Here is a 27,144-nt window from a genome sequence, read left to right on the forward strand (position 1 = left end):
TCCTACTCTGTGCTGACGAGCACAGTATTTCAGCTTCAGGGTATTGTATAATGGTGATATTGGCCGCTGAATGTTTTTTTTTTTATTATTATTAATTTTCTTATTAAGCTATCTATTTATTTATTTGTGATTTTGTGAGTTTATGTACTCCAAACACTAGGGGCGGTATGATCTGTTATTCGCAAAAGAAGGAGAAGAAGAAATGGCGTGAGACTCCCAGAATGCCATTGTTGAACTGAAGTAAACCCTTAACCAGACCGGTCGTTGTGTCGGAAACATGGCAGCCTTCAGTAAATATCTGACGGCGAAAAACTCCTCCATAGCGGGCGGTATTTTGCTGGTTTTATACTTGCTGAAACACAGAAGACGGGCACCCAAACAGGCCGGGTAAGTGGACGGTAATACAATAATGTCGGTGTTCGTTTTGAAGTGCTGAAAGACGCGGCCAACTGGTAGGTTTGTTACGTCTGTCAGGATGCTAATAAGCAACTGCTAGCTCCCAGTTCTGACAGGTGACAGCGTCCTGCTCCAGGGACACTCCTGACTTTTTTGTGAGTAGCTGGTTTGTGTTGGTTTGCCACCATGCTGGCTGATCCGACCGTCATGAGCTCCATGCTGCTATTATAGAACTGACTGTCTCCTCCGCAGAATGTGACTCCTTTTCACACTTTGGTCGGAGGAAAAAGCGACCTAACACAATTCCCACTCCTATTGTTCCCCTCGTCACCAACTGTGGACAATCCAGCCGCCTCTCGTTTTTACGTTGTCAAACCAGCCACCATTAAATATGGAGTGCGCCCTATTCTGACCTTTATGGTATGCATAGAAATGGCTGAGTGCGAGCTGAGTTAGCGACTCGATCGTGACATTTCTATAATTTTCCAAAGAAAAGTTTGCGTTATGGAAGTATTACCCGAAGAGAAGACTTGTATTACCCGAAGAAGGCAATGTATTATATAAGACGCAAGCACACCAAATATAAAAAATATTTAAGATTGCGAGGATACACGTTTGACAACCTCCTGTTTTCAAAATAAGGTGTCAACCGTTTCTTGCATAAGTTGTTCAAGACATTATTGCAGCTGAACTTAGAACTTTTGTTCCTTTTTAAGAAAATAAGACTAAGTCTGTTATGCTTGAGTTTGATGTTGAATTGCCTGTCTACCTTCTGACACAAGTTTAACCCGTGAAGAGCAGCCAGTCGATGAGTGTAGTTTGCTCCCTGGAGAAACTGTAGGTCACAATCCCCGTTATTTGCATTGCCGCTATAAACACTGAAGGAGAAGCTGGAAAATGTGATGTCAAACAGACCAACCACAGTCGTTGCAGACCACCTCGCAGTAGGGCTGCCCAATAAATCGAATTTTCCTCATCATCGCGATATGAACATGTGCAATAGACACATCGCAAAAGACTGCCTGACACGCGATGAATAAGAAAAATCTTTTTACTTACATACGCCATGCATGAACCTTGATTATGCCAACATTTAGCCTATAAGACGGAGCCCTGGATACAAGGGCCAATCAGATGAAGCCCCCAGCTAGCCTTTAGCTACCCTGACAAAATTAATTGGCATCAGTTTGGTGATGATTGCCAGGTTATGATGGCTGAGGGAGGAGAGAAAAGCGATGAAAATGTGGTTGGTGAAGACCTTGTGGTGAAAAGAAACGGCGCTACTGCTTTATGGACTTATTTTGGATTCAGGAGAGACGATGTGTTACAAACACAGGTACTGTGTAAAACAACAAAACTTGTTGTAACTTCTAGAGGAAACACAACCAACCTCTATCACCACCTGCAATACAACCATAAAGACCTACACGAACAATTCAAAACTAACGTTAACGTTAGCCATCATTAACTGTATAGTTAATATGCAAACTTAAATATTTGTTTATTTATCGCAAGTTATATCGTCATCGCAATATTGACCAGTGTTATCACACATCACAGATTTTCCATATATCGTGCAGGCCTACCTTGCAGCGACACGCGGTTACATTTCTGGGGAAATGGATGTCAGGCTATGGTGTAAGGCATGTACTTACCCAGAGGCTACGCTGTAGGTATGATGTCAACTCAATGGAGCAGCATAATTCTAGCTTTAAACTACATGTATAAGTAATATGATGTGCTTTTACTTTGTAGTTTTTGAGCAATCCCGTGATAAAATCTTTTCACCTGACTTTGATGTGGAATAAAAAACAATTCTTCCATAAGTAGGTCATGAACCTAATATTTTCAGACCTGGTGTTCTTTGTGGTTTTCTCGTTGCTTCTTCACTTTTATCTGTGTCTCACTCTGTGCTGAGTGTTTTGTTTTAGGAAAGGGGTTTTAAAATGTAACTCTCCCTTGTCTGTTAGCATGTGTAGAACACTTATGTCTAATATTCTTCTCCTTGCTGGATGGTAACAAGGCCCTTGTCCTCACTTTCTCATAGCAGTAGGCTTTTTTTGGCCTCAGCCTTTCTCCCAGAATGGAGAAAATGCAAACATTTTATAGTAGAGGCAATTCAGGTACATCAGTTTGTTATGTGTCATTATGCCTCGGCTGCGCAGGGCATGCCTAGTGTTTCATGTTTTGTTTGTGCTTGTGGTACTGGATGGACTCAGTCTGGGATAGATGAAGAAATCCTGTTTTTTTGGGAGCAGATTGTCTGGTCTCAATGCAACTTATGCTACAGGTGTGAGACCTTCAGTGGCGCCCATCCCACAGGTGGGTGTACTCATAAGTGTGTCAGTGTTGTGTAGTTATGTGAGGTACCCACAAGCAATAGTCATAGAGCGCTTTACCTATACTCGTAAAATCTGGAATTGCTATAGGTAACTACAGTTTTCATCCCACATCAAAGCCAGGGAATGTACTTATTCTTGTTCTCTGTAAATGACTAAAACATGGGATTTCTCAAAAACAACACAGTAAAAGTATTTTGTAATATTTGCGCTTTAATCTTTAATCTAAGAAGTACTAAACACAAAAATACTGGCACACTGACCTCCTGTTTTTAATTTATCATCAGACTTAGTCAAAAAGCCTCATTCTTGTTCTTCATACAGGGCATTGACAAAGGATTTGGCAAAAAGTATACAGTAAAAGTACTTCATATTACTTGTGCATGTAATCTTAGACTATATGCACAAGTAATATGAAGCACATAGACACTTCTTAGTGCTTCTTAGACTGTCAGTCTAGAAGCACTATGTCCAGCGTAACATGTAACAGTGTCTATGAGAGCTTGCTGCGAGGGCAGCACGCATACATCTCTAAAGCACACTCAGTAGACACTGCCCACTCCTAACAACAAATATAATCTGTCTGACTTACTGATTGTTCTTTTTTCTTTTTCAGAAGAAAAGGAGGCTCTGCAGAGCTCTCACTGAACATTGAGGTATATCAGTCTGTCATGTTTGAGTGTCTGGGAAAGTTGTCTTAAATAGTTAGCTGTTGTGTATTAAACTTTTGTATTATATCTTCATACAGAAAGATGGCAAGAAAGACCGTGCGGCAGTGGACAAGGTTTTCTTCCTCCGAATTCTCCAGATAGTCCGGATCATGGTACCTCGATTTTTCTGCATGGAGGTATGACATCAAACTGCTGTAAGCTGGTATTGTCTTGATATGTTGTTGATATTTCCAGAACTCATCCCAACTGGTGTAGGAAAGTTAGACTGGATTTCCCCAGGGCCTTAAAAAGTCTTTAAAAGGCAAAAATTGACGATCTCAATTTTAGGCCTTAAAAAGTCTTAAATATATACATATTTTGCATATAGGTCTTAAATTCCATTTAGTTAGGTCTTAATTATGTACGTTCATTCATGCTTCTGTCGTTGTTTTTTTTTGTTTTTTGTTTTTTTTTTGTTTTGGGGAAATGTGTTGGTGAGATTCACAGTTAGCTCCATGTGATGTACTTATTTCTGAACATAAGTGATATTTTGCCAAAAGCCCTGTCGGAATTTATCGCCGTATACTTTGCCAGTTCCGGAAAGACTTTGTCTGCGGAATTAGCTACAACTACTGGCTTGAACAACCAGAATTCCGTTTTGTACGCCTTTGTCATCAGTTCCCGGTCCAAGTTCATCCAGTTCTGCTCAACCCGAACTCTGCACCACCTCTGCCGTTTCGCAGGCAAGCGACATTCCCACCACCTTTGGCTCAACTCCGAGGTTGAAAGCGGAGGAAATGCAACACTGCTAGCAGCAAATAACTAACAGAAAATCAGGTGGTCAGTGCCTGACAGCAGCTAAATGGCAAATGTTATGACCCGTTTAGTCATCTTATCATTTAAATGCAGTGCCACTGCAGGGTGCACAAAAGTCTTGTTGTCACCGTGAGGTTGCTGCACCCGGTTGAGATATAAATCATTCACCGTGGGAAAATCTACATTTGATATACGTTAAAATATGTGTTTTTCAGCTTCAAAGCTGTAATTAGCAAGCTCTGTGGTACTGTTTAGGGCAAATTTCAACCAAGTCTTGAGAGAAATAAGTCATTGGTAATGCTTACAATGCACTTAAAAAGAATTACAAAAATGTAAAACTTTGCTTAGGTGGCCAAACTTAAAAAAAACTGAACGACCTTAAAAAATATTTTGAGTGCAGCTATAGGATTTTGTCCTTTTTAAGTCCCATTAATTTACTAAAAGTTCTTACATTAAATGTCTGTCAAGAAAAAACTTTACATGAACTGACTCCCTATTCACATCATACACACAGTGCGCTTAACTGTGGCAAATACATTTTTTTTTTTATTTGCGAATGTAAATTGCTACAAATTGCAACAAAGTTTTGATCAACCAAGTTAGGAGGATCAAATTGAAAATAAATTTGAACATTTAGAAGGCAATCAATTCATTCTGCTTAAAACTAAAAAGACTGCTTTTTTTTTTCCAAGATTTTTTCTGGCATAGACACCTTTATTAAGCAGAAAACAGATAGGAAATATGGGAGAAAGAGGGGGATGTGACACCCAGCAAAGGACCTCTGGCCGGAACCGAACCAGGGTCGGCTGCGCATACGGCACGTGCTCCAACCACTCAACCATCCGCGCGCCCAAGACTGCTTTTTAAGATGTGCTACTTTGGTTCTGAAATAGTGGCTTCTCTCTCTGTAACGACCACTCTGTAGTCTCGGTCAATGTCTGGCCAGTGCCAGTATCTGATGCTTATAGATCTCAAGTAATAGTCTGTCAGCACCAGGGTGGGAATTTCGTCATTTTAGGGGCAAGGCCGTTTGGCCTTCACTTTTCTTTTTTTTTTAGGGGCACCAAGGCCACATGACAGGGCACAAAGGCCATTGAGTAGAATTTGATGATTTACCTTTCAGATTGATACCATAACATTGTAATTTATAATAAGACATGGATTATGTATTAAAACATTTTTAATACCAATATCAAGTTAATGTTGCATTAGAAAACAGTTTTTTTTTTAAATAAAACATTTTGGTGACACTACACTGAATAGTAGTGAAGCTATTGAATATTTTTTGTAGTTTCTCTTTTCAGTGTTGCACTTTGTAGACGGTCCCTGCGTCCTCGTCTCACAGACGGCTGACCATACAGACCAGTGTTAATGAGGAGCGCTCGTTTTGATGAAAATACGGTTGTAGCTCGTTGTTTACCTTACTACGGTAGGAACAAGTCGCCGTTTGTGTTTTAACAATCTTTCGCTTATGAGTTATTGATCCGGGAAGTTCGAATCTGTTTCCCACTTTACCAAACTAAATCCTACCACATAAATCAGTTACATATATCAAAACCGGCTGAGCTCGCTTGCTGTGCTGTAAGTGTCGTTCTTCCGTTTTGAGATGCTGCTGCTGTTTGAGAGGCTTTCACGTGAGATCATCGTGATGATGAGACTCCACCTGCGCGAACTGCAAACTCACTGAAGTTACTGTGAGTGACTACTGTGCAATCAGGTGGCTGTAATTCAAGGCAAGAACACTACACTGATCAGGCCAGGGGCACAAAGGCCACTTTGGCTTTACGATGATTTTTTTTTTCACGGGGCATCGTGGCCAAAGAGTCGGGCCGTGGCCGCCGTGAAATTCCCACCCTGGTCAGCACTAAAGGCTGCAGAGACTGAGCTGCAGTGAGAGTGGAGCTCTGTGTCGAAGTAAGAGAGCAGATATCATCAGAGTTGAAATGTTCATCACAATCTTATCTAATCTTTTTCATAAATACATATGTACATTTGTTTTCTAATTAAAGAAAGGTCTCAAAGTTTACAAATAAAAACTTGTGAACGAGTTAAACATGAATTAAATTGGTATAAAAATATCTACAAAACAAAAGCATACCAATTATGTAAAAATCCAGCCAGTTTCAAATCAGATTCGGTAGCCAATTTCAGTTCTGCAACTTTTTTGATTCAGATACATCTGACTTCTGTCTGATAATGTCAACTAAGTCCTTTTATCTTTCTGTCAAAGATACACTGAGTGTCTAATTTTGATAGAATAGTACAACACAGCAGAGCCCTTTGGCACAGATGAAACAGCACCATAAGTCAAGGTCAAAGCCACATGGCTCCTCTGGTTCCATTCAGTCGTATCCAGTCAGTTCAGTAGATAAGAGGAGACTGAAGTGCAGGACGATAAAGAACTTTATGATGTGTATGTTTTACAGGCTCTTCTAACTATTATTTGTGGTTGTTTTGTTCACCTTAGACTGGGTACCTAATCTTTATTGCTGCAATGCTGGTGGCCAGGACCTACTGTGACGTATGGATGATCCAGAACGGCACCATGATTGAAAGGTCAGAGTCTAACTTCATTTGTAGATTCTAAGCTCAAAATAAAGATTTGTAATTTATGACTTAAAAAAATAATATATTGTTGGTTTCGTGTTGTCACCATGTAGCAGCCCATGACAATCATATCAGTCCTTGTCAAGACTTGAATAAATCTGCACTGACTGTCAAAAGAATAACGATAGCAAAGATAGTACAGTGGAGTCTGAGTATTAGGACAGGTCTTTCTATTTTGGCTTGGTAATCCATATTTTATAGTATCAGTTTGCTCCCCAAAACTAACAAAACCAGTGATATATAGCCATGCAAAAAATTTTAATAATGCCACATTATGTAATAATGTAATACATTTTCAATTCATTATGTAATAACGCCGCATTTTGTAATAATCTGCCACAATTTATAATAAAATTCTGGAACGCAATATGTAATAAACCGCATTTTGTAATAAGTTCTTACATATTGCGTCAGTTATTACAAAATGCAGGCGTTGCACTTTTTTTATCAAGAAAATGTAATAATTGGTGCATTATGTAATAAACCACCAAAATGGATGTCTTAATTAGAAAAAAACATACCATTGTAACGCCCGCCAATGTAATAATGCCCGCAAACGTGATAAAAACACAAACGTAACAAAAATCTGCAGCATTTAATGTAATAAACCCACAAATGTAATACATTTTCCACAAACGTAATAGCCGCTGCCTACTACAAACGTAACACGCGATTTCCCACAAATGTAATAACTATTATGTTTGCAGGGATTTATTACGTTTGTGGGGAAGTGAAAATCTTTATTGTAATAACTTCCCACAAATGTAATAATACAATGAATAATGGTCGTTGTGGTGGTTGTTTGTGTGTTTGCCTAAACACCTACTATACTACTGACCGTGGGTGCAAAATCCAGCTGCAGACTTTCTGCTCCGCTGTCAGGATTATGTTTTACCTATTTCGGCCATAAGCGATCATATTGACCGCACATCATTTCACAGGGTTTCATTGTTACATTTTTTGTGCTTCCCCGCGAATTTACTTGTAAGTTAATTATTATATAGTTGTATTATATAGCCTGGTTGGCACCATGGGCAAACAAAAACGGATTTCCCCCCTCCACGAGACAGCAAGCGGAGCTGTTCTAACACCAAGGTGCTGAACTGACTGTAGCAGGGAAAGCTGAGGAATAATGTCTGCATCCTGGGCACCGTGCTCACAGGTGTGGGCACCCTTTAGTGGGGCGAAGGCAAAACCAGAGTCTGTGATGTACTACAACAACACCAAGTACGGCGTGGACATCCAGGACCAGATGGCGAGGGCGTACTCCATTAAAGGCGGTACGGAAGATGGCCAGTGGCGGTCTTCTATAACATCCTCGACCTGGCTGGGATCAATGCCCGCATCTTATTCAAGGAGCACCAGCAGCAGGAGAGCCCGGAGGAAAGTCCTGCAGCAACAGGCAGAGGAGCTGAGGGCAGAATACAGTGAGGGGAAAGGGGCCACGGCAGTCGGCACAAGGTGGGCAGCAGCGGAAGCAACCACCGCAGTAGCAGCAGACACGGACACGGAGGCAGTGTCAGTCCGAAAGAGCTGCAAACGGAACAAAACATCGGACACTTTAAATGCCACAAGCCTGTGTGTGGTAACTGTGCCGAGGAGAGCGGAGGTAATCTGCGGAGACTGTGACCAGTGACCACAACGGCTCTTTTTTGTTTTAGATCAGCTTGTTTCCAGCTTTTTCCATTATTAGTTGTTCTTCTGGAATTTATTATTCCTGCTTCCGTACTTTTTTCGGCACGCTTCTTCTCCTACAAATATCGAGCTACAGAAACCATTCAAGTATCAAAATGTGCAGCTTTTTTAAGGACATTACTGCTATTACTTTTGGCTTTTCTATCTTTTATACTTTTAGAAATATTCAGCTTTTTCTGCAAAATTAATTCCCCATTCATCCTTATGGGGATTTTTTCAAATTTCCCTCTGCTACAACTTTTACATTGACGCAAATGGGAAAATCTTCAAATCCTCTTCAAAACTCATCGACTTTCAACCTCTTCTCGTCCCTCATACGTTGAGCTGGAGACACCATTCTAACTTTAAACGAGTCAGCAGACCTTGAACTATTGGGTTAAAAATCTTGTACGGTTTTGAAACAATCAAAGTTTTAGTTTTAAGGATTTTTAGCCTGTCGTCTGACTTTATAATGGGTGTGTATTTGCGTCGGCTGGAGTGCGTGACATCATCGCTAGAGTGTAGAGCAGCTGCAACAACTCAAGAAAAAATTCTCTTCAACTTGATTTTGATCCCACATCTTTCATATATGCATAGAAATGTAGGAAATATTGTTGGGTGTCAGCTGATGGTCTTATTTCAGATGTAGGACTTACAGTTTTGGATACAGAAGCCAGAGAGCGACAAGAAGTCCAGCCGCTGCCCCATAAGCCGCAATGTACATTTTTAGGCTAAATTTCTGGAGGAGAGCAGACGGTACCTGATTTGACTCTCGCTTTTTTTCTGCCCTCATTTCTCACTTGACAGAAATAAAAATGACATGAGTGTGTTCAGCCATGTCTCCTCTCACTCAACATATAGATATTTGGGTGATAACCATTACAGTTTTTTCAAAAATCGTAGGGGTTTGGGAGGCGTTTTCCCATTCATTCTTAACTTTTCACCTTTTCCGCCCTTTCAGCTTTTTCAGCTTTTTCAGCTTTTCAGCCCTTTCAGCTTTTCTGGCATTTCAGCTTTCAGCTTTTTCAGCTTTTCGGCAGTACATTCAGCAGATTTGCTCTAGCCTTAAGCATTCACACTGTGTTTTCGCAGGAAATGCAGTTCTTCTAGTTATTATTTTTTAATTTATCTCTCTATAAAAGAGAGGAATCTCTGTCTGTCTGTGTATGTGTGCCTCAAATATCTCTGCGGAGATCAGACTGACCTGAGAGTATTTTCGCAGGATTTATTTATTTCTGTGTCCATATGTTAATGAGGAGGTAGGAGGTCCTAACCTCAGTCAAGAGCATGATTGGTCAAATCGGAGAGCCAGACAAAAGCAAACGATTCCTGATCCCAAGCCTCGCTCTCTGTAACGTTGTAAACCAGCTCCAGTTAGCTTAATGGCCTCGACCGGTGTGACAGGTTAACTGGCATTTATTTTAACTTGCGAGGGTCCCAGATGTGCTGGCAGTGTGGTTTGAGAATCCTGTCTTGAGAGCGAGCGGTCCTCAGCCATGTCTGCTAACCAGGAAAAACATTATGCTCATCGCTCCAAGTCATGTATATGTGTATTCGTTTTGACGTGGCTTGAACACTTCTATCCACACGGAGATGCCGGGGCTGCGACTTCCAAACCACTGTTAGACGAGCGCTACAGAGCACAAATCATCCAAAAGTGCATGTTGTCGGTCTCATATCTTTGTCGTGAATCTCTGTACTCTCAAACAACTCATGGGTGGAACAGTATTAAGCATTTGTTCACGCCGAGCGGCTTGAGAGCGGTGTGGAGACCGCTGTTAGCTCTTATGTTAGCTGTTAGCAGTTAGCTGTTAGCTTTTAGCTGTTGGCTGCTCGCTGTAGCGCTGAGAGCGTAGCGTCCAGGTTAACTGTTGACACATGTTACCATCGAGAGTGAGATACATGTCTGGGCTTTCCTATGAACCATTGTCGCTACTGGTGTTTGTATCACAGGTTGATCTGGACATCTCACGATTTGCCACAGCTGATTGACCTCACGCTGAGCTCGGGCTGGATGTCAACGTACTCTGCAGACTGTTTGACCAGCAGGCTGTATGACAGTGTACAGTTTTCACACTGACTTAGCTTCAGCTTAATAACGATGTATGCGGCTCGGAACAATGGCTTTAAGTAACCATTTGAACGCAGTGCGGAATGAAAAATACCTGATGGTAACCGGTGTCACAAGGTATCCTGGACGCTGCGCTACAGCGAGCAACTAACAGCTAACATAAGAGCTAACAGGGGTCTCCACGCCGCTCTCGAGCCGCTCGGCGTGAGCAAATGCCTCAGTCTGTTCCACCCATGAGTTATTGGAGAGTACAGACATTCACAAAGATATGAGACCGACAACATGCACTTTTGGACGATTTGTGCTCTGTAGCGCTCGTCTAGCAGTGGTTTGCAAGTCGGCTCGAGAGCGGCGTGGAGACCCTGTTAGCTCTTATGTTAGCTGTTAGCTGCTCGCTGTAGTGCAGCGTCCAGGTTACCTTGTGACACCGGTTACCATCGGGTATTTTTCATTCCGCACTGCGTTCATATGGTTACTTAAAGCCATCATTCCGAGCCGCATACATCGTTATTAAGCTGAAGCTAAGTCAGTGTGAAAACTGTACACTGTCATACAGCCTGCTCGTCAAACAGTCTGCAGAATACGTTGACTTCCAGCCTGAGCTCAGAGTGAGGTCAGTCAGCTGTGGCAAATCATGAGAAGTCCAGATCAACCGGTGATACAAACAACAGTAGAGACAATGGTTCATAGGAAAGCCCAGACATGTATCTCACTCTCGATGGTAACAGGTGTCAACAGTTAACCTGGACGCTACGCTCTCAGCGCTACAGCGAGCAGCCAACAGCTAAAAGCTAACTGCTAACAGCTAACATAAGAGCAAACAGCGGTCTCCACGCCGCTCTCGAGCCGCTCGGCGTGAACAAATGCCTCAGCCTGTTCCACACATGAGTTGTTTGAGAGTACAGAGATTCACGACAGAGGTATGAAACCGACAACATGCACTTTTGGACGATTTGTGCTCTGTAGTGCTCGTCTAGAATACACATATACATGACTTGGAGCGATGAGCAAAATGTTTTTCCTGGTTAGCGGACATGGCTGAGGACCCCTCTCTCCAGACGGGATTCTCAAACCACACCACCAGCACACTTGGGAAACCTCGCAAGTTAAAATGAACGCCAGTCAAATTCATTACTGAACCAGAGCTACATGAACAAATGTCAACAACTGCAGCTAACAGTTAGCTGAGCGGGCTTGCTGGTAGCCAGCAACATTCCTGTACAGTGTACAAGAATCAGCGCTGCTAGTAAGGCAGAAGTAGTAGACCCTCATCGAGCACACTCCTGTAACCAATCATGCTCTTGACTGAGGTTAGGACCTCCTACTTCATTAACATATGGAAACAGAAATACAGAAATAAATAAATGTAGGTGAACAGAAATACAGAAATAAATAAATGTAGGTGAACAGAAATGTAGAAATAAATAAAAAGCATTTATTATTTTATTTATACTTTTTATTTATTTATTTATACATTTATTTCAGCATTTATTTATTCATTTATTTATTTATGCATTTATTTATTTATACATGTATTTATTTATTTCAGCATTTATTTATGTATTTATTTATGCATTTATTTATTTATTTATACTTATGTCAGGTTTAGTCCTCCATAGACTAGGGCCTATATATTAAAGCTGAGATTGTATCAATTCTGAAACGCATAAAAACCCAAAACAGCCCATCTAGGAATGGGCTGCTGCTGCTTCCGACTCATTTTGATGTAACACATTCACTCAGGAAGTGATGCGCAGCGGACAGCGGTGTGAGAGAGAGATGATCCTCATTAACAAGAAGCATTTTGCTTATGCAAAGAACTAAATCTGTTTAAACTAGACATTTATAAGCCATAAAACCACCACAACAACCATTATTCATTGTATTATTACATTTGTGGGAAGTTATTACAATAAAGATTTTCACTTCCCCACAAGCGTTATAAATCCCTCCAAGCGTAATAGTTATTACATTTGTGGGAAATCGCGTGTTACGTTTGTAGTAGGCAGCGGCTATTACGTTTGTGGAAAATGTATTACATTTGTGGGTTTATTACATTAAATGCTGCAGATTTTTATTACGTTTGTGTTTTTATCACGTTTGCGGGCATTATTACATTGGCGGGCGTTACAATGGTATAATGTTTTTTTCTAATTAAGACATCCATTTTGGTGGTTTATTACATAATGCACCAATTATTACATTTTCTTGATAAAAAAAGTGCAACACCTGCATTTTGTAATTACTGACTCAATGTGTAAGAACTTATTACAAAATGCGGCAAAGTTAATTACATATTGTGTTCAAGAATTTTATTACAAAATGTGGCAGATTATTACAAAATGTGGTGTTTTTACATAATGAAATGAAAATATATTACATTATTACATAATGCTGTGTTATTACATAATGCGGCGCTACACACCAACTTATAAGCTTGTACCAAAACTGGTAATACCCAGTAAAACAGCTTGTTACAAGAGACACTCACTGTCTGTAGAGCACTATGCTAATTTAATGCTGGTGCAAACTGCAGCTTTTAACTGTTGAAATGTAAGCTGACTTTAATTTTGAAGTAGGCTAGTCAGATGAAATGCAGTGTCTTCAGTGAGTTTGGTGCTGCTATTGTTCATCAAAATAGCATCTACAGAGTAAAACATTGGTAATTTTCATTTTTGACAACAGATAATTTTTAAATATGTCAGTGAGTGATGGAAGGAAATATTGCCAATACACGCTTTTTTGGCAGAAAATCATCTGCCATTGTATTGTCAGTCAACTGTCCTTACTCTACACATTACTATTGCAACCCTGCTGCTGGCCCTACTACTACACAGAGTAGACAGCTTTGGCAGTATGTAACTGTAGACTCCATCATCCAGTGAAATATTGATTAAAAAAAAAAATAAATGGTGGGGGCAGCCACTGTGTAACACTGACTACTGTGGCAAGCCTATTGGACATTGAATACTAATTTCCATGTGGCATTCTGTCCTTTTCTCATTAAGAATTAATGACAGTGGGTGGGATTTTCCATTTTGCATTATTGTTTGAATCTTTGAAGGAACTGATGACGTTTTTTTGATTCTTCACAGCGGTATTATAAGCAGAGATGTCACACTATTCAAGAGGCACTTTTATTCCTACGCATCAGTCATACCAGGGGTAACTGTCTAACACATGGTTCTCATAGAAGTGGATAATTAAGCTATAAACCACTAACACTGTGGTTTTAACATTTTGCTTCGCATTAGTGTCATGTCACGCTTTTTCATCGTTTACTGTTTGAGGTTGTTTTTTTTTGAGGCAATTTTCTTTAATCCATCAAGTTCACATGGATCTCAATTCAATATCAACAAGTTTTGCAGATGTTGGAGTGCAACATATTTAGAGAATACACGTTTTATGGAATCTAAATTATGAAACCATTCAGAGCAATAGAAAATAAAGTCATCAAATATAGTTTAGTAATGAGAGAAAACATTCAGTTCATTGCTAGTCTTTGTAGAAGAATAAAATCACGGGAAGGTTTCTTGAATTTATTAATTCATTGCCAAAACTTTCATCAATACTGCTACCCCTCAAAAGATTTCACCAAAAATATGAATATATATACTTAATGTTTCCATTTTTTAGAACTGTGTTGATTTGGTAAAACCCAGAAAATGTTCAGTTTGTGGTTGCTTTGGACTCATGCCGTTTTTCATATACATCTGTTAGACTGGCCCAACTCAAGGCCCCAAATTCCAAATAAATGAAATTGTAATAAGAAAACTTAACTTCAGAGAAATTCAAAATGGCTGACTACCTGTTGGGCTGAGCATTATCATGGTCATAAGTGTTTACTCACCATGTTTGAGGCACATTTGGTGGTTAGGGCGTTACTCTTACTTAATGTGTGAAGTTTGGTGCAGGTTTGACCATCGACAATGGCTTCACAGCACCTTCCCGTTTTGTGGCGAATCATCCAAGAATTGCCATGCCCTTTAACGAAAATTAAAGCCGTTAATAACTTTGATCCCACTGGTGTTAAGAATAACCTGACAAAATTTGACTTCAATTGAGCACTACATCCAAATTTGCTGACTTCCTGTTGGGTTTAGGCAGTGGCTCCAAGAGGCTGTCATTATTAATGATTATGTGGTACTTGATCACAGTCCAAATAGTCTGATATAACTAGGTAGCATTGCCACGCCTGTAATTATTGATCAATACAGTAATGATAAAACAAGGCTTTGGGCAGCAGAGAACAAAACAAAACAAGGAAGATATTAGGACAGGACAGGAACTACAAAAAAAATTATAATAATAATTACTTGGTCGGTCGTTGCATGGCATGTAAAATAACTGCAGGAAAAAAGAGACTAACTGCAACAAACTAAACAATATCAGCCCTCTGACAAGAGGAATAAATTGACCCTAACCCAAGGCCACAGAAGACACCTAGGGAGGAGAGAGATACTGTAGGTGGAATTATTCCAAATGATACAATCAAAGCATTAGGTTCACTCAATTATCCTGTTACTGTTGATAATGATCTGATGATTTCCTCCCAGTAGGGTTGTAAAGCAGGGCAAAACAAAAACATATGTAGAACCCCTGGCAAGAATGATTGAATCACCACTCTTGGTGGATACTCATTCAATTGTTTAATTTTATAGAAAAAAAGCAAATCAGACATGCCAAAACTATTTTTATTCAAAATACTAACTTTCTGGCTTGAAGAAACATTAAAAAAAGACGAAGAAAATTGTTGTAGTCAATCGCAATTACTTTGTTTGATCAAGCAGAGGAAAAAATTTGTAATAACTCAATTCTGAGTAAAATATTATGGAATCGTTCTAAAATAAACACCTGCATCAGATCAAATCTGATAATAAGTTTGAAGTTATTAGTCTGAAAAAAGAGTGCTCATACTGTTGAGCTGTTGCATCAAGTGGATGGACATGAATCATGGCTCCAACACGAAGATGTCAGTTGAAACAAAGGAGACGATAATAAAACTTCTTCAAGAAGGTAAATCATCACGGAATGTTGTAAAAGATGTTGTTTGTTCCCAGTCAGCTGTGTCTAAGATCTGGACCATGTACAAAGAAAATGGGACAGTTGTAATAGGGAAGCATCTCTCTATAAAAGCAAGGAATCTCTGTCTGTCTGTGTGAGTGTGCCTCAAATATCTCCGCAGATCAGGATCAGACTGACCTGAGAGTTTCAACATGGCTGCTGCGTGGTTTAAGGCTGTGCAACGTCGGCTTTGTTTGGACTACAATGATACCGTTAATAAATTATTTAATAAATGCTTTACCAATTCTGCTAGCATTGTCAACCATAGCCACCATAGCCCTGTGAGCACCAGAGCAAATCAATGCACACCATAGCCACGTGCGCACCAGAGCCAATCACTGCAGAGGCCGACTCCACGACACACCATAAGAAACAAGCGGATTTATACCTGCAGCGGCGCGAGCTGGACTGCGATTTTGCTGGCGGTTCGGTCCCGTTCTGGGCATCTAAACTGACTGTTGTGGATTAATGAGACTAAACGAGTCCAGTCTGAGGAGATCCGGATACACGAGGAAAAAACAAGCTGGAATCGGAATCTGTGGATGTTCGTGTGTAGCTAGCTGCTAGCCCACCCCCACACCCCACCTCCTGAGTTGATGGACGCACCGGCGCATCCAAAACCGGACTTAAGATAAATAATGTCCGCCACGCTTTTTCATGAACATTGCCGTCACGTTTGCTTTGTGTCTGGAGCAGGAAGAAAGAGAGTGACTAGAGTGACAGCAGCAGTTGCGGTGATAAAGATTGCGAGTTTTGAGAGTTTTGTAACATTTAGCGTACATTTTAACATTTTGGTGTAGTGTGTTTAGTGTGTAGTGTAGTGGTTTTTTTCTTTAATGAGTCAAAACAACGAGAAGACTGCTGAATGTGGAGCAGGCAGGAGAGCTGAGCCCGAGGAATTGCCTGCATTTAAATGTAATTAGTTAGATATATAACTTAGCTAAATATGGGCATACAATTTTTAAATTTACAAACAACAATTTATATTTGCATTATCAGTAACAAAAATCCTTTGCTCAACATATTTGTGGTTTTCACAGTAAAAAATCTAACTTTTTCCTACTCCGATTTTATGTTTTTTATTTTTTTATTTTAGGTCCATTGTGTTAATACAGTGTGTCAAAATGAAACAATAACTGTACAGTCACACATGTGAGGTTTTGCTGTGTCAAAATAGAAAACTGAAAGCAATGTGTCTTAGGCAGAAAATGTACAACAAAACAAATGAGGAACATATGAACTGTAAGAAATCGCCTAAAGGAAATGGGATTTATATACAGGAAAAAGTCCAGCAAAGGCCATCATTAACACCTAAAGAGAAAAAAACAAGGTTACAGTGGGCTAAAGAAACGCAATTATGGACTGTAGATGACTCGTTGAAAGGGATATGCAGTGATGAATCGCAAATCTGCCTTGGGCAAGGTGATGATGCTGGAACTTTTGTTTGGTGCCGCTCTAATTAAATTTATGAAGACAACTGCCTTAAAAGAACATGTAGACTTCAACAGTCATTGATGATATGGGGCTGTATGTCAGGTAAAGGCATGGGGGAGATGGTAGTCATTACATCTTCAATAAATGAACAAGTTTACATTGAAAGAGGTTTGGTGATGATGCAATCATTTTTCAAGATGACAGTGCATCTTGCCATTGGGCAAAAGACTTGAAAACTTTCCTTCAAGAAAGACATAATGTCAATGGCATGCCTCTGCAAATATTCCAGATCTCAATCCAATTGAAAATCTATGGTGAACATTAGGGCTGTCACTTTTTATTAGAAATTCAAAAATGTGTTTGAAAGTGGAGGGAAAAGTTCGTATTCAAATGTGATGACCTGTTCGAAACCAAAATGTACAGTCTATAAGCGCAACAGACCGTTTGAAGTAGTTCACCTTGTGATCCAGCAAAGGGCGCTCTAAATCAGCTTGACCTATTGCATGCCCTATTGAGCCTTGACCTATCAATTCAGCTAGTAGTGTTATGTTGTTTGCTACAAAAATGGAGGACACTAGCGAGCAAAGCCGTACTGAGCAGACGTTCACAACACCAAAGCATCTGAGAAGTGGTGTAAGTATTTCTAGTTCAACACCGTAGATGAAAAAGTAATTATCAAAGCAGCTGCATTTGCAAGGGACTAGTATTACCTGGGGACCTCAAGTGATTTAGAAATTACCCCACCACGTCTGTGTTTCGTGCGGCGCATTCACACGGGATAAGCGAAGTCTGTGATTTAACTTCAATTTACTGACATTATCCCCCGGATCGATCGCACTGGAGCCTTCGTTGGAGCAGCGCAACTGTTAGATATGGATTTAGAAACATGTTCCTTACACAAAGGCAAAAAAAGTCATTCGAATATAATTTGCGTGTCATTTCAAATTCGTTGTGACAGCCCTAGTGGACATTGAGAAAAAGGCTCCAACCTGCAAAGCTGATCTGGTAAAAGCAATAACACAAAATTGGAGCTAGATTGATGAAGAATGCTGTCAATTGTTAAGTCCATGCATCAGCGAATTCAAGCTCTTATAAACAAGAAAGACAAGGTACTAATGGTGTAGTGTTTCTTTCATGATTCCATAATATTTTCCTCAGAATTGAGTGATTCCATATTTGTTTCCTCTGCTTGATCTAAACAAAGCAATTATGACTGACTACAACAATTTTCCTTGTTTTTTTATGTTCTTAAAGCCAGAGGGTTGGCATATTGAATAAATATATTTGTGTCTGTGATTTACTTTTTTCTACAAAATTAAACAATTTAATGAAAATCTTCCAAGAGGGCTGATTCCATAATCTTTTGCCAGGGGTGAACATTGCTGGCTGGTGCATGTGACATGTTGGGTGTACACCTTTTATAGATTTTTGAGTGCTTACCTTTGCGAGGTGAAATGTGACGTGCAATTTTGCACTATATCAGTCGATGTTTTGCATGAATAGATAACTTGTGTACGTTATCAAGGGCATCCTCCCAAAGTTCCTTAGAGACTACAGCAAGATCTTCCCCCCCAGAATGATTTAAGGGAAGACATACTTTTGAATGGCCCCACAGCCATTCAACAGTCTAGCAAAAATTAATTATTTAAAAGGTATGAAAATAACATGGAAATACATAAATTGAATGGTATCGTATTCACTTATGTCAGGTCTCTGTTACTGTCTGTTTCATATCAGTGAATCAATTCATACTTAATGTTTAAGCAGATGTTCTTCTGTTTTTTTGTGTGTGTGTTTTTTTTAGCAGTTTGTCAAAGGTGCATTGGTTCCCGGGAAACATAAATTATGTTTCATTAACCTCAGTATTTCCTGACACTCTTAGCAATTTTTGCTCATCTTTGTGCATGTTCTGGTTTGCAGTGCAATTATTGGACGCTCAACAAAAGATTTCAAGGTCTTCTTGTTCAGCTTTATCAAATTCATGCCACTTGTAAGTGTGTTTATTTCTTTATTTCATTTTTGTCTCACATATTTGTGATCTTAATTGCTAATATATGCTACTTATTCTGTAACACATTTGTAGTTCAGTGGCAATTCATACTGTTACACATACTGTAATTTTTGGCAGTGTGTACAGAGACCTGATATAAAAAACATTGGAATTTCTGTCTCATGCTGTGTAATAACTAATTTCATCGAGTCATTTCCTGCCAATAAGCATGATCATTCTTTTAAGATTACATGCGCAGTCTCTCACTGTTGCTCTAACCTTTGTATGCTTCAATGTAAAATGATAAGGCTGGCAATGTTCTATTTTTTTTTTTTTTTCATGTACTTTCAGCAAATCCCATGAAAAGATTTAAATATAAATTCTGTAGCAAATAGAAAACCAAACAAACAGTAAGCATGAATATGCATATATATTGTGTAAGATTGATATATTTATATTGTGTGTGACTGGGTCATTTCAGATAGCCTTGGTGAACAACTTCTTGAAGTTGGGTCTAAATGAGCTGAAGCTGAGGTTCCGTGAGAGGCTCACCAAGAACTTGTACGACCAGTACCTGCTGTAAGTATGACAGCTTTTGTAAAGCTGCTTTCCCATCACGTGAGATCTTCTTATCCTTTGTGTTTCTACTGGCTGCTCCACAGCACATGTAGCAATATCCCGGACTGCAGCCGTGTCGAGTTGCACAGAGCAGATCGAGCCATCGGAACGGCATAGTGCATCCAGTCAGTTTTCACAAGGAAACACCCAGTGCCGACTCAGAATCTATAGTACAACAAATTTGGGATTAATACCAGTAAATACACTCAAAACAGACAAATTACTTAATTTTTGATCTACTAAGTCTTTTTAACCACAGAAGAAGGAAAAAAATCAAGGAAAAATTACAACAAAAATATAAACTGAGGCAGAAATGACAAAATCCTAATTATCCTAAAATGTTCCCAGTTGGATGTGAAGCCACATGGCAGATGGAATAACACAGCGTTGCACACACCAGATAACTGAGACTTGCCCACTGGGAAAATTCTCTGGTCCATCATTTAGGTTTATGAACTGACGACTGAATTCTCTTTAACAGTGACATAAGTTTCAGTCCACCATGGCTTAAATGCACAAGTAGGTCCACCTTGTATAGGCTGTATCCATTATATGCTCTTTTTTTTTTTTTTTTAATTGGCAATGACAAAACTCACCAGCAGAACCCTATGAAGAACCCCTACATTAGGGTCCAAAAGTCTAAGCCCACTAGTCAGTGTACTTTTATCTAAATGTAATTAATTTTTGCACTAAAAATGATAATATCAGTGTAAGAATTTAGTGAAAAGTTGTATCTTTAAAAATAATTTCAAATAGCTTGGTATTTCGTTTGTGCCTTTTTTTGATTTACTGACAGCATGCACTTGAACTGGCATGGACTCGATAAATTGTGTCAGCACCTGAAAACTCATGTATTCTCATGAGTCGTGATCTGCGATTATTCATTATTAATAGTATTCCATAGTTTGTCCGACTCTAGTTTTGTCTTTTTCCATAGTTTACCGACACCTAGAAATAACGATATACCACCGGATATTGTATTACTACTACCTTTATTAGAATTGCGTTATAATTAGCAGGCTGTGGTAAGCAGTGTATAGCACAGTCTTTTCCACACAAGGTTACTATTAGCCTCTTCCATTATATGCAACAGTACATACAACCAGCAGGTCTTTGAATGACTAAATAGTAGCTCTTGGTGACTGTCGAATAGCATTTTTGCTTCAAATGCCCATCCCAACTTGTGATTTCACAAAATGCCCAAAAATGTTCAATGGGGTTGAGGTCAGGTGATTGTGATTATTGTGCTGCACTCTTAGGGGCCGTCCACATGGAAACACTCTTTTGAGTAAACGCACATGTTTTGCATCGTTTTGGCTGTATCCTCATGGATCCTGTAAACGCAGTGCCTGAAACGCACTTTTTTTAAACCAGGTCTCAGGGTGGAAAATAGGTGGCCCTTGCGTTCTCATGTGGACAGCGAATCCGCATACTTTTTTTCTTCTTCTTGTTGTGTTTGGTGTCTCCGTCCACTGTCTCTTTGTATACAGCGCGCAAGCTTTATGCGCATGCTCCATTTCTTCTTCTCCATTTTTGGTGAATTTCAAGCACCACCTTTAGGCCTGGAATATGAACTACAGTGTCTTGAGTCATTTTCAGTGGATCCGTTTGGACGCAAATATTCTTGAAACGATGCCAAGAAAGACGGAGGAAAAAAAGATCGTTTTGATACGTGTGGACATGGCCTTAATCCCTCTCCACAATGATCCAAACAAGGGGGTATACCATGTCTCTAAAGAATGGATTGGCACATTTTTGAATATCACTATTTTTTTTTCTCAACAATATCTTTATAGGATTTTTTACATAACAGCTCTAGAGCTGAATGAAGGGACAATGTACAACAATATATCAAAAAAGTACCATGTCAGCCCATCCCACTCTCCCTCCCTCCCACTCAACCCACCCCTACAGGTCCGACCATACATTCCTACTGAGTGTGTACCAAGTCAAATTAGTAAGAAAAAATATATACAAGCCTTCAGTATATCATAAAACAGACAAACAAAAACAAAAATCACCTAGAACAAACTGTTGCAGAGGGGGAATAGCAGGGAGAGGTAGAAAAAGAAATTAAAACAATAAAAAGTAAGTAAGTAAATAAGCATGTTTAACAATCACATCACATTGTTTGAATATAAAAGAATTACTGTATTGTGGACTCCGTGTCCACATATGTTAGCAAACCACCCCAAATCTTATGAAACTCTCCAGGTTTACCCTTCAAATGATACATAATCTTTTCACATGGTATGCATGATGCTAGTTCATTCGTCCATCTAGCAAATGTAGGTGGTAAATATCACAATTTAAAAAGACAGTTAAAGTGTATGCAAGCAGAGGATTTTCTACCTGAAAGTTATTGCTCTAGTTGCACCATGTCATTTTTATGACTTCAGGCCTTGCAGAGAAGTGTCCGCTTGGACTCAGAAGAGAACTGATTAGGGTTTGATTGTCAAAGGACAAGGTCACTGTGACCCAGTGTAAGATTAATTTACAAAAACTATGACAGAAAAAAATGTTTGTCAATGAAACTTTGGACTCAAAGACAAACTGAGTAGGCTTTGGTGGACAAAGGTCAAGGTTCCTGTGATCTCATATCTGTCATTTCCATTCTCATGAATGCAATACAAATCAATAATATATATAGAGTTTCAACAGATGTGGAAAAATTGTCCTCTCACTGTTCAGTGACCAATTAAAGCATATGTTCTGTGTATTCCATGGCTTCTTTGAGTTTTCACCTTGTGTTGTGGCTTTGCAGAGGCTTCACCTACTACAAGATGGGAAACCTTGATAACCGGATAGCCAATGCTGACCAGCTATTGACACAAGATGTGGAGAAATTCTGCAACAGTGTGGTTGACCTTTACTCCAATCTCAGCAAGGTACCAAACTTATTAAAGGAGTTGGCTACATTTTATATATATATATATATATATATATATATGTGTTTATGTATTTGTATATGTGTGTAGAATTGGCATATAGAATTGGCACTTCATATATATGGTCACTGGTCTTGCAATATACTGGTGAAAACTGTGACGAGTGCAGGGTGAAGCAAAAAAAGTGCTGGTGGAGCCCAGCCCTGGATCAGTGATGACTGATATTCCTCCCCTTCCTGATGATCTCAGTTGAATAGTTCTTTTCATTGGAAGAAATATCCTGGGATCTTGTGACATAATTGATATTAAAAGCAATGTAAACTAAACTAACAATTCCATCCGTCCGGGGATTGGGTCGTCGGGGCCCACGACTGCCACCCAAATCACATGGCACCGGCCCCTTCTGAACCCTCCTGCGGGTGGTGAACCTACTGGAGGGCGGGCCCACATCAGTCTTTCGGGCTGACCCGGCCACCAGGCGCTCGCCTGCAAGCCCCAACCCCAGGCCTGGCTCCAGGGTGGGGCCCCGGTAACGCCATTCCGGGTGACGTGAACGACCTTGTTTTTTTACTTGTCATCAGGGGCATTGGAACCACTCTTAGTCTGACCCGTCACCTAGGACCTGTTTGCATTGGGAGGACACCTTCCTCGGGAGGTGTTCCTGGCATGCCCCACCGGGAGGAGACCCCGAGGAAGACCCAGGACAGGCTGGAGTGACTATGTCACTCAGCTTGCCTGGGAATGCCTTGGGATCCTCCCGGAGGAGCTAGAGGAAGTGTCCGGGGTGAGGGAAGTCTGGGCATCCCTGCTCAGACAGCTGCCCCCGCGACCCGGCCCCAGATAAGCAGAAGAAAATGGATGGATGGATGGATGGAACAATTCCATCCTTAATAATTTTTCTTCTCTTTCTGTCCTGCAGCCTCTGTTAGATATTGGTCTCTACCTTTTCAAGCTGACAAGTGCCATCGGGGCTCAGGTAAGCAAATTCAAGTTAAGACACAAAGAAACAAACAAATAGGATTGGATATGTTTGCTCAAAAGGCTTGTACTTACTCTCATAGTGGCACTATTAATAACTGCCACGTTCTTAATTGAAAGCTCTTTCTTTCATTTTCCTTTTTTAAGAAAAAAAGAAATTAAAAGCATGACATATGAAAAGCGTCCTCTCTGACTCACTTTCTTTTGCCACCGTTATCTTTTGTGTTTCCCCTGTGTATCTCACTCATTGACTATCGAGCCATGCTCGTCAAAGTGCACTGATTTAATTGCCTGAGTAGCATAATGTGAGTTAATTGACAAAGCATACCATTTGTCTGTGAATGTCCTGTGCTCTAAAGCCACTGTCATCAACTCACTTCTCTTTTAGTTACCTCTGTGATAGGATTGTCATTTAAATTCAGATTTTACACCAAGGGAATTTCTGGAATGAAGCCCCTTGAGGTTAGCCCCTTGTCAGATTCTTAGCAGGTTCTGTATCTGATGAAATTGTCTTAATGCAACATAATGCCCATCCCCACAAAATCTCAGATGTCCATGAACTTACTTGAGGATTAATCTATGTATGTATCTCTGTGATAGACTAAGTGGCAAGGTCTATTGACCTAAGCCCTGCTGTCAATGTCTAGAAATTTTATCCAGCTTTGTGAGAGGTAGAAAATGACCTCCAGACAATGTTTGGAGTCTTACCATTGCCATAATTGAAGAGTGGCAGAACAGACTCCATAATGACATTTGAAAAATCATCCGCAGTATGCCATAAAGTGGCCGGGATGGTGTCATTGTTAGATGGGGGACACCTGTTATAAGACGATACATGTGGCAACTTTTTCTTACAGATTACTTTTTTGACAAAACATGTGTCCAATCAATTTTTGATGCATATTTTATGTATCTGTGTTTCATAAGGGTAAACCTATGTTAATGTTTGATAATTAGGGCTCGAGCAGGTCTCGACCTATGAGACCCCTATTGTTTTTCTAAGGATTATTAGGGCCCGAGCAGGGAACCTGCAAGGACAGGACGCTTTCACATGGAAAATAGCGCCGCCTGCTGGTCATTTTTGGTGTGAGAGTCACAGGGGCCATTCTATAGGACCTCCATGAATTTCATTTCCATAAGTATTATGGTGTGGTCACAGTGCCTAATATTGAATTAGACGGCTACCAGAGCGCCACCTAGTGGCGGATCGGTAAACCCTTTGTCAGCTGTCCTCACATTGACAATATAGACATAGAAATGTAGGAAATCTTGTTGGCTTTCAGCTGATGGTCTTATTTCAGATGTAGGACTGAAGGCCCCCACACCGCCCAGACGTCCAACTGCCTTCTCCGACCACTCTCTGACCACTCTGTTGCCTTTTGTCTGACCCGTTCGGTAGAAAAGTTGCATTGAACACACCACTCTGATGTGCTGCCAGCTCCACAGTAGAGTGTACATTCTGCGCTTGCGCAAGATGCAATAAGCGGGTGGCTTAAGTGTACACTGGACTAGAGGTTAATGCACGCAACTCTCTTTACTTTCGACCAAAACTTTACTATTTCAGACAAAAACAGCTGCATACTGAACATGCAGCGAGGCATTACCAAATGAACACAGATTAATTCCTCCTGAACGGACATAATAACAGCTGGCCTCATGCCAGTACTCCAAAACATGAAAACAGCGAATGACGGAACGGAGTGCGTAGAAAACCAATGCGCACACAGTATTTCGCCCCTCCCACACACCGCGCTGATTCGCTAGCACACTGCCAATCAGAGAATCCAATGGCTCAGACATCCGACAGCCAACCTCCTCAGACAACATCCGAGCGGCTCCGAAAGCTTCTGATGCAGCTGAACACACCGAACAGATTTGTTCCCGACCTCGTCCGAGTCTCTCCAAATGCTTCAGACGTCCAGCGGTTGGGCCGGCGTGTTCCTGCCTTTACACTTTTGGCTGTTGAAGCCCCAGGGGGACAAGCACAACAGCAACTCCCCCATAAGCTGCAATTTCTTTCTCTTCAGCTTTCATTATGCAGCAGGTGACATCTCACATCCCATCAGTTAATCAGTTCTTCTCTGACCTGGCTGGATTCTCTGGATTTTTTTCAACATCTCCCAAGAGAACCAGTGTGCTTGATAGAGTGGTGGCACACAGACTCCCAAGAGCAAACGCAGTAAGATGGAACTTCCATATCTGTGCCGTGAACACTGTGTTTTAGCACAAAGGTGACATCATCCAGTGTTTTGAAACCATCAGGGGAGTTTGAGCCTACCACTGTTCGAGAAGCTGGAGAGTTTGTGAGGCTACTGGAGGATGATACTTTCAGCTTCTTCCTGAAACAATTTCATTGCATCATGCCTCGTGTGGACATTCTCTTCAGCCAGCTCCAGAAGCGGACCATCAACAAAGTCTTTGTCTGGGGAATCATGCAGCAGTTGACACAGTTTTTCTGACTTCAGCGTACATTATGTCATACCGGCAATAGCAGGCCACCGAATTATAAAGGAACGACTTCCTCAGCAGAAGGCGTTGCTTGAACAACCCCTGACGGCAGCATGCCCCGGCGGCAGCATGCCCTGAGGCGCGTGGACTGCGAGGGCCCGTTCAACAAGCTTGCAGCTTCCTCATCTACTTTCAACCTCTCCTTGTACCTCGTACTTTGAGCTAGAGACACCATTCCAACTTTTAAAGAGTCAGAAGACCATGAACTATTGGGTTTTTTAATCTTTTAAGGTTTTCAAATCATCACAGTTTTAGCTTTAAGGATTTTTAGGCCGTCTTCTGATTTTATAATGGGTGTGTATTGTGTGAGCTAGAATGCGTGACATCAATGCTACAGTGAAGAGCAGTTGGAAGAAGTGGAGAAAAAGTTCTCCTCAGCTTAATTTGGATCCCACATCTTTTACCTCACATAGATAATATATACATAGAAATGTAGGAAATCGTGTTGGCTTTCAGCTCATGGTCTTATTTCAGATGTAAGACTCAGTTTTGGCTGTGGGAGCCCTGGAGCGACAAGCACTCAAGCAACTCCCCCATAAGCCGCAATCTTAATTTTGAGCCTAAGTTTCTGGAGGAGAGCAGACAGTACTTGTTTTGTCTCTCGCTCTGCCGCCGTCATTTTTCACTCTACAGAAAAAAAAAAAATGACATCATAGAGTTCAGCAATGTCTCCTGTTACTCAATATATAAATTTTTCGGCAATAACCATTACATTGGGTTGGCTCTCTCTGCATCTGCCATGTGTTTGGCTTGCAAATGATATTTGAGACTCGACGTACTTTAATGGTAACTCATTTCATGTCGACATGTGCAGATAACTTTTGTCCTATCAACCGAACCATCAGGCAGTGTTTTGAAAGTGAATTTGCCGTTCATAAGTCCTTTCTCCATTTCCTTTAGCTTTCGCTTTTCAGTCCACTGTGTTTTTCCCGAACCGCCAACCCTGCTTCTCCCTCTTCTGATTCCCTTTCTTATTCTTCTGCCACCCTCTGGATCAAGACTACAGGTGCCGTTGACGGCCGTAAGTCATACAATGTGCGTTTCTTTCTTTTTTTAAATAATGAGCGTTAGTCGCGCGTTTAAAAGATTAACGCGTTAACTTTGACAGCCC

General features: G+C 40.5%; 1 protein-coding gene across 3 annotated transcripts in view; it reads left to right on the plus strand.

Moving 5' to 3' along the window:
- The first annotated feature begins 200 nt into the window (after positions 1-200).
- Positions 201-27,144, plus strand: part of abcd3a (ATP-binding cassette, sub-family D (ALD), member 3a) — a 43,393-nt gene continuing 16,449 nt past the window's right edge. Inside the window, exons 1-8 of one of the 3 annotated variants that reach the window (XM_030398363.1) lie at positions 201-387; positions 3,352-3,391; positions 3,484-3,582; positions 6,669-6,757; positions 13,649-13,718; positions 19,523-19,620; positions 22,424-22,547; positions 23,467-23,523. In XM_030398363.1, the coding sequence (XP_030254223.1) occupies positions 278-387; positions 3,352-3,391; positions 3,484-3,582; positions 6,669-6,757; positions 13,649-13,718; positions 19,523-19,620; positions 22,424-22,547; positions 23,467-23,523 (687 nt within the window). In that variant the 5' untranslated portion in view covers positions 201-277. Of the gene's footprint in view, positions 388-3,351; positions 3,392-3,483; positions 3,583-6,668; positions 6,758-13,648; positions 13,719-18,971; positions 19,042-19,522; positions 19,621-22,423; positions 22,548-23,466; positions 23,524-27,144 lie in introns of those variants that run through there. The other 2 variants (XM_030398361.1, XM_030398364.1) reach the window with 2 other exon arrangements.

The sequence above is a fragment of the Sparus aurata genome, chromosome 19, assembly GCF_900880675.1.
Source record: "Sparus aurata chromosome 19, fSpaAur1.1, whole genome shotgun sequence".
Classification (NCBI taxonomy): Eukaryota; Metazoa; Chordata; class Actinopteri; order Spariformes; family Sparidae; genus Sparus; species Sparus aurata.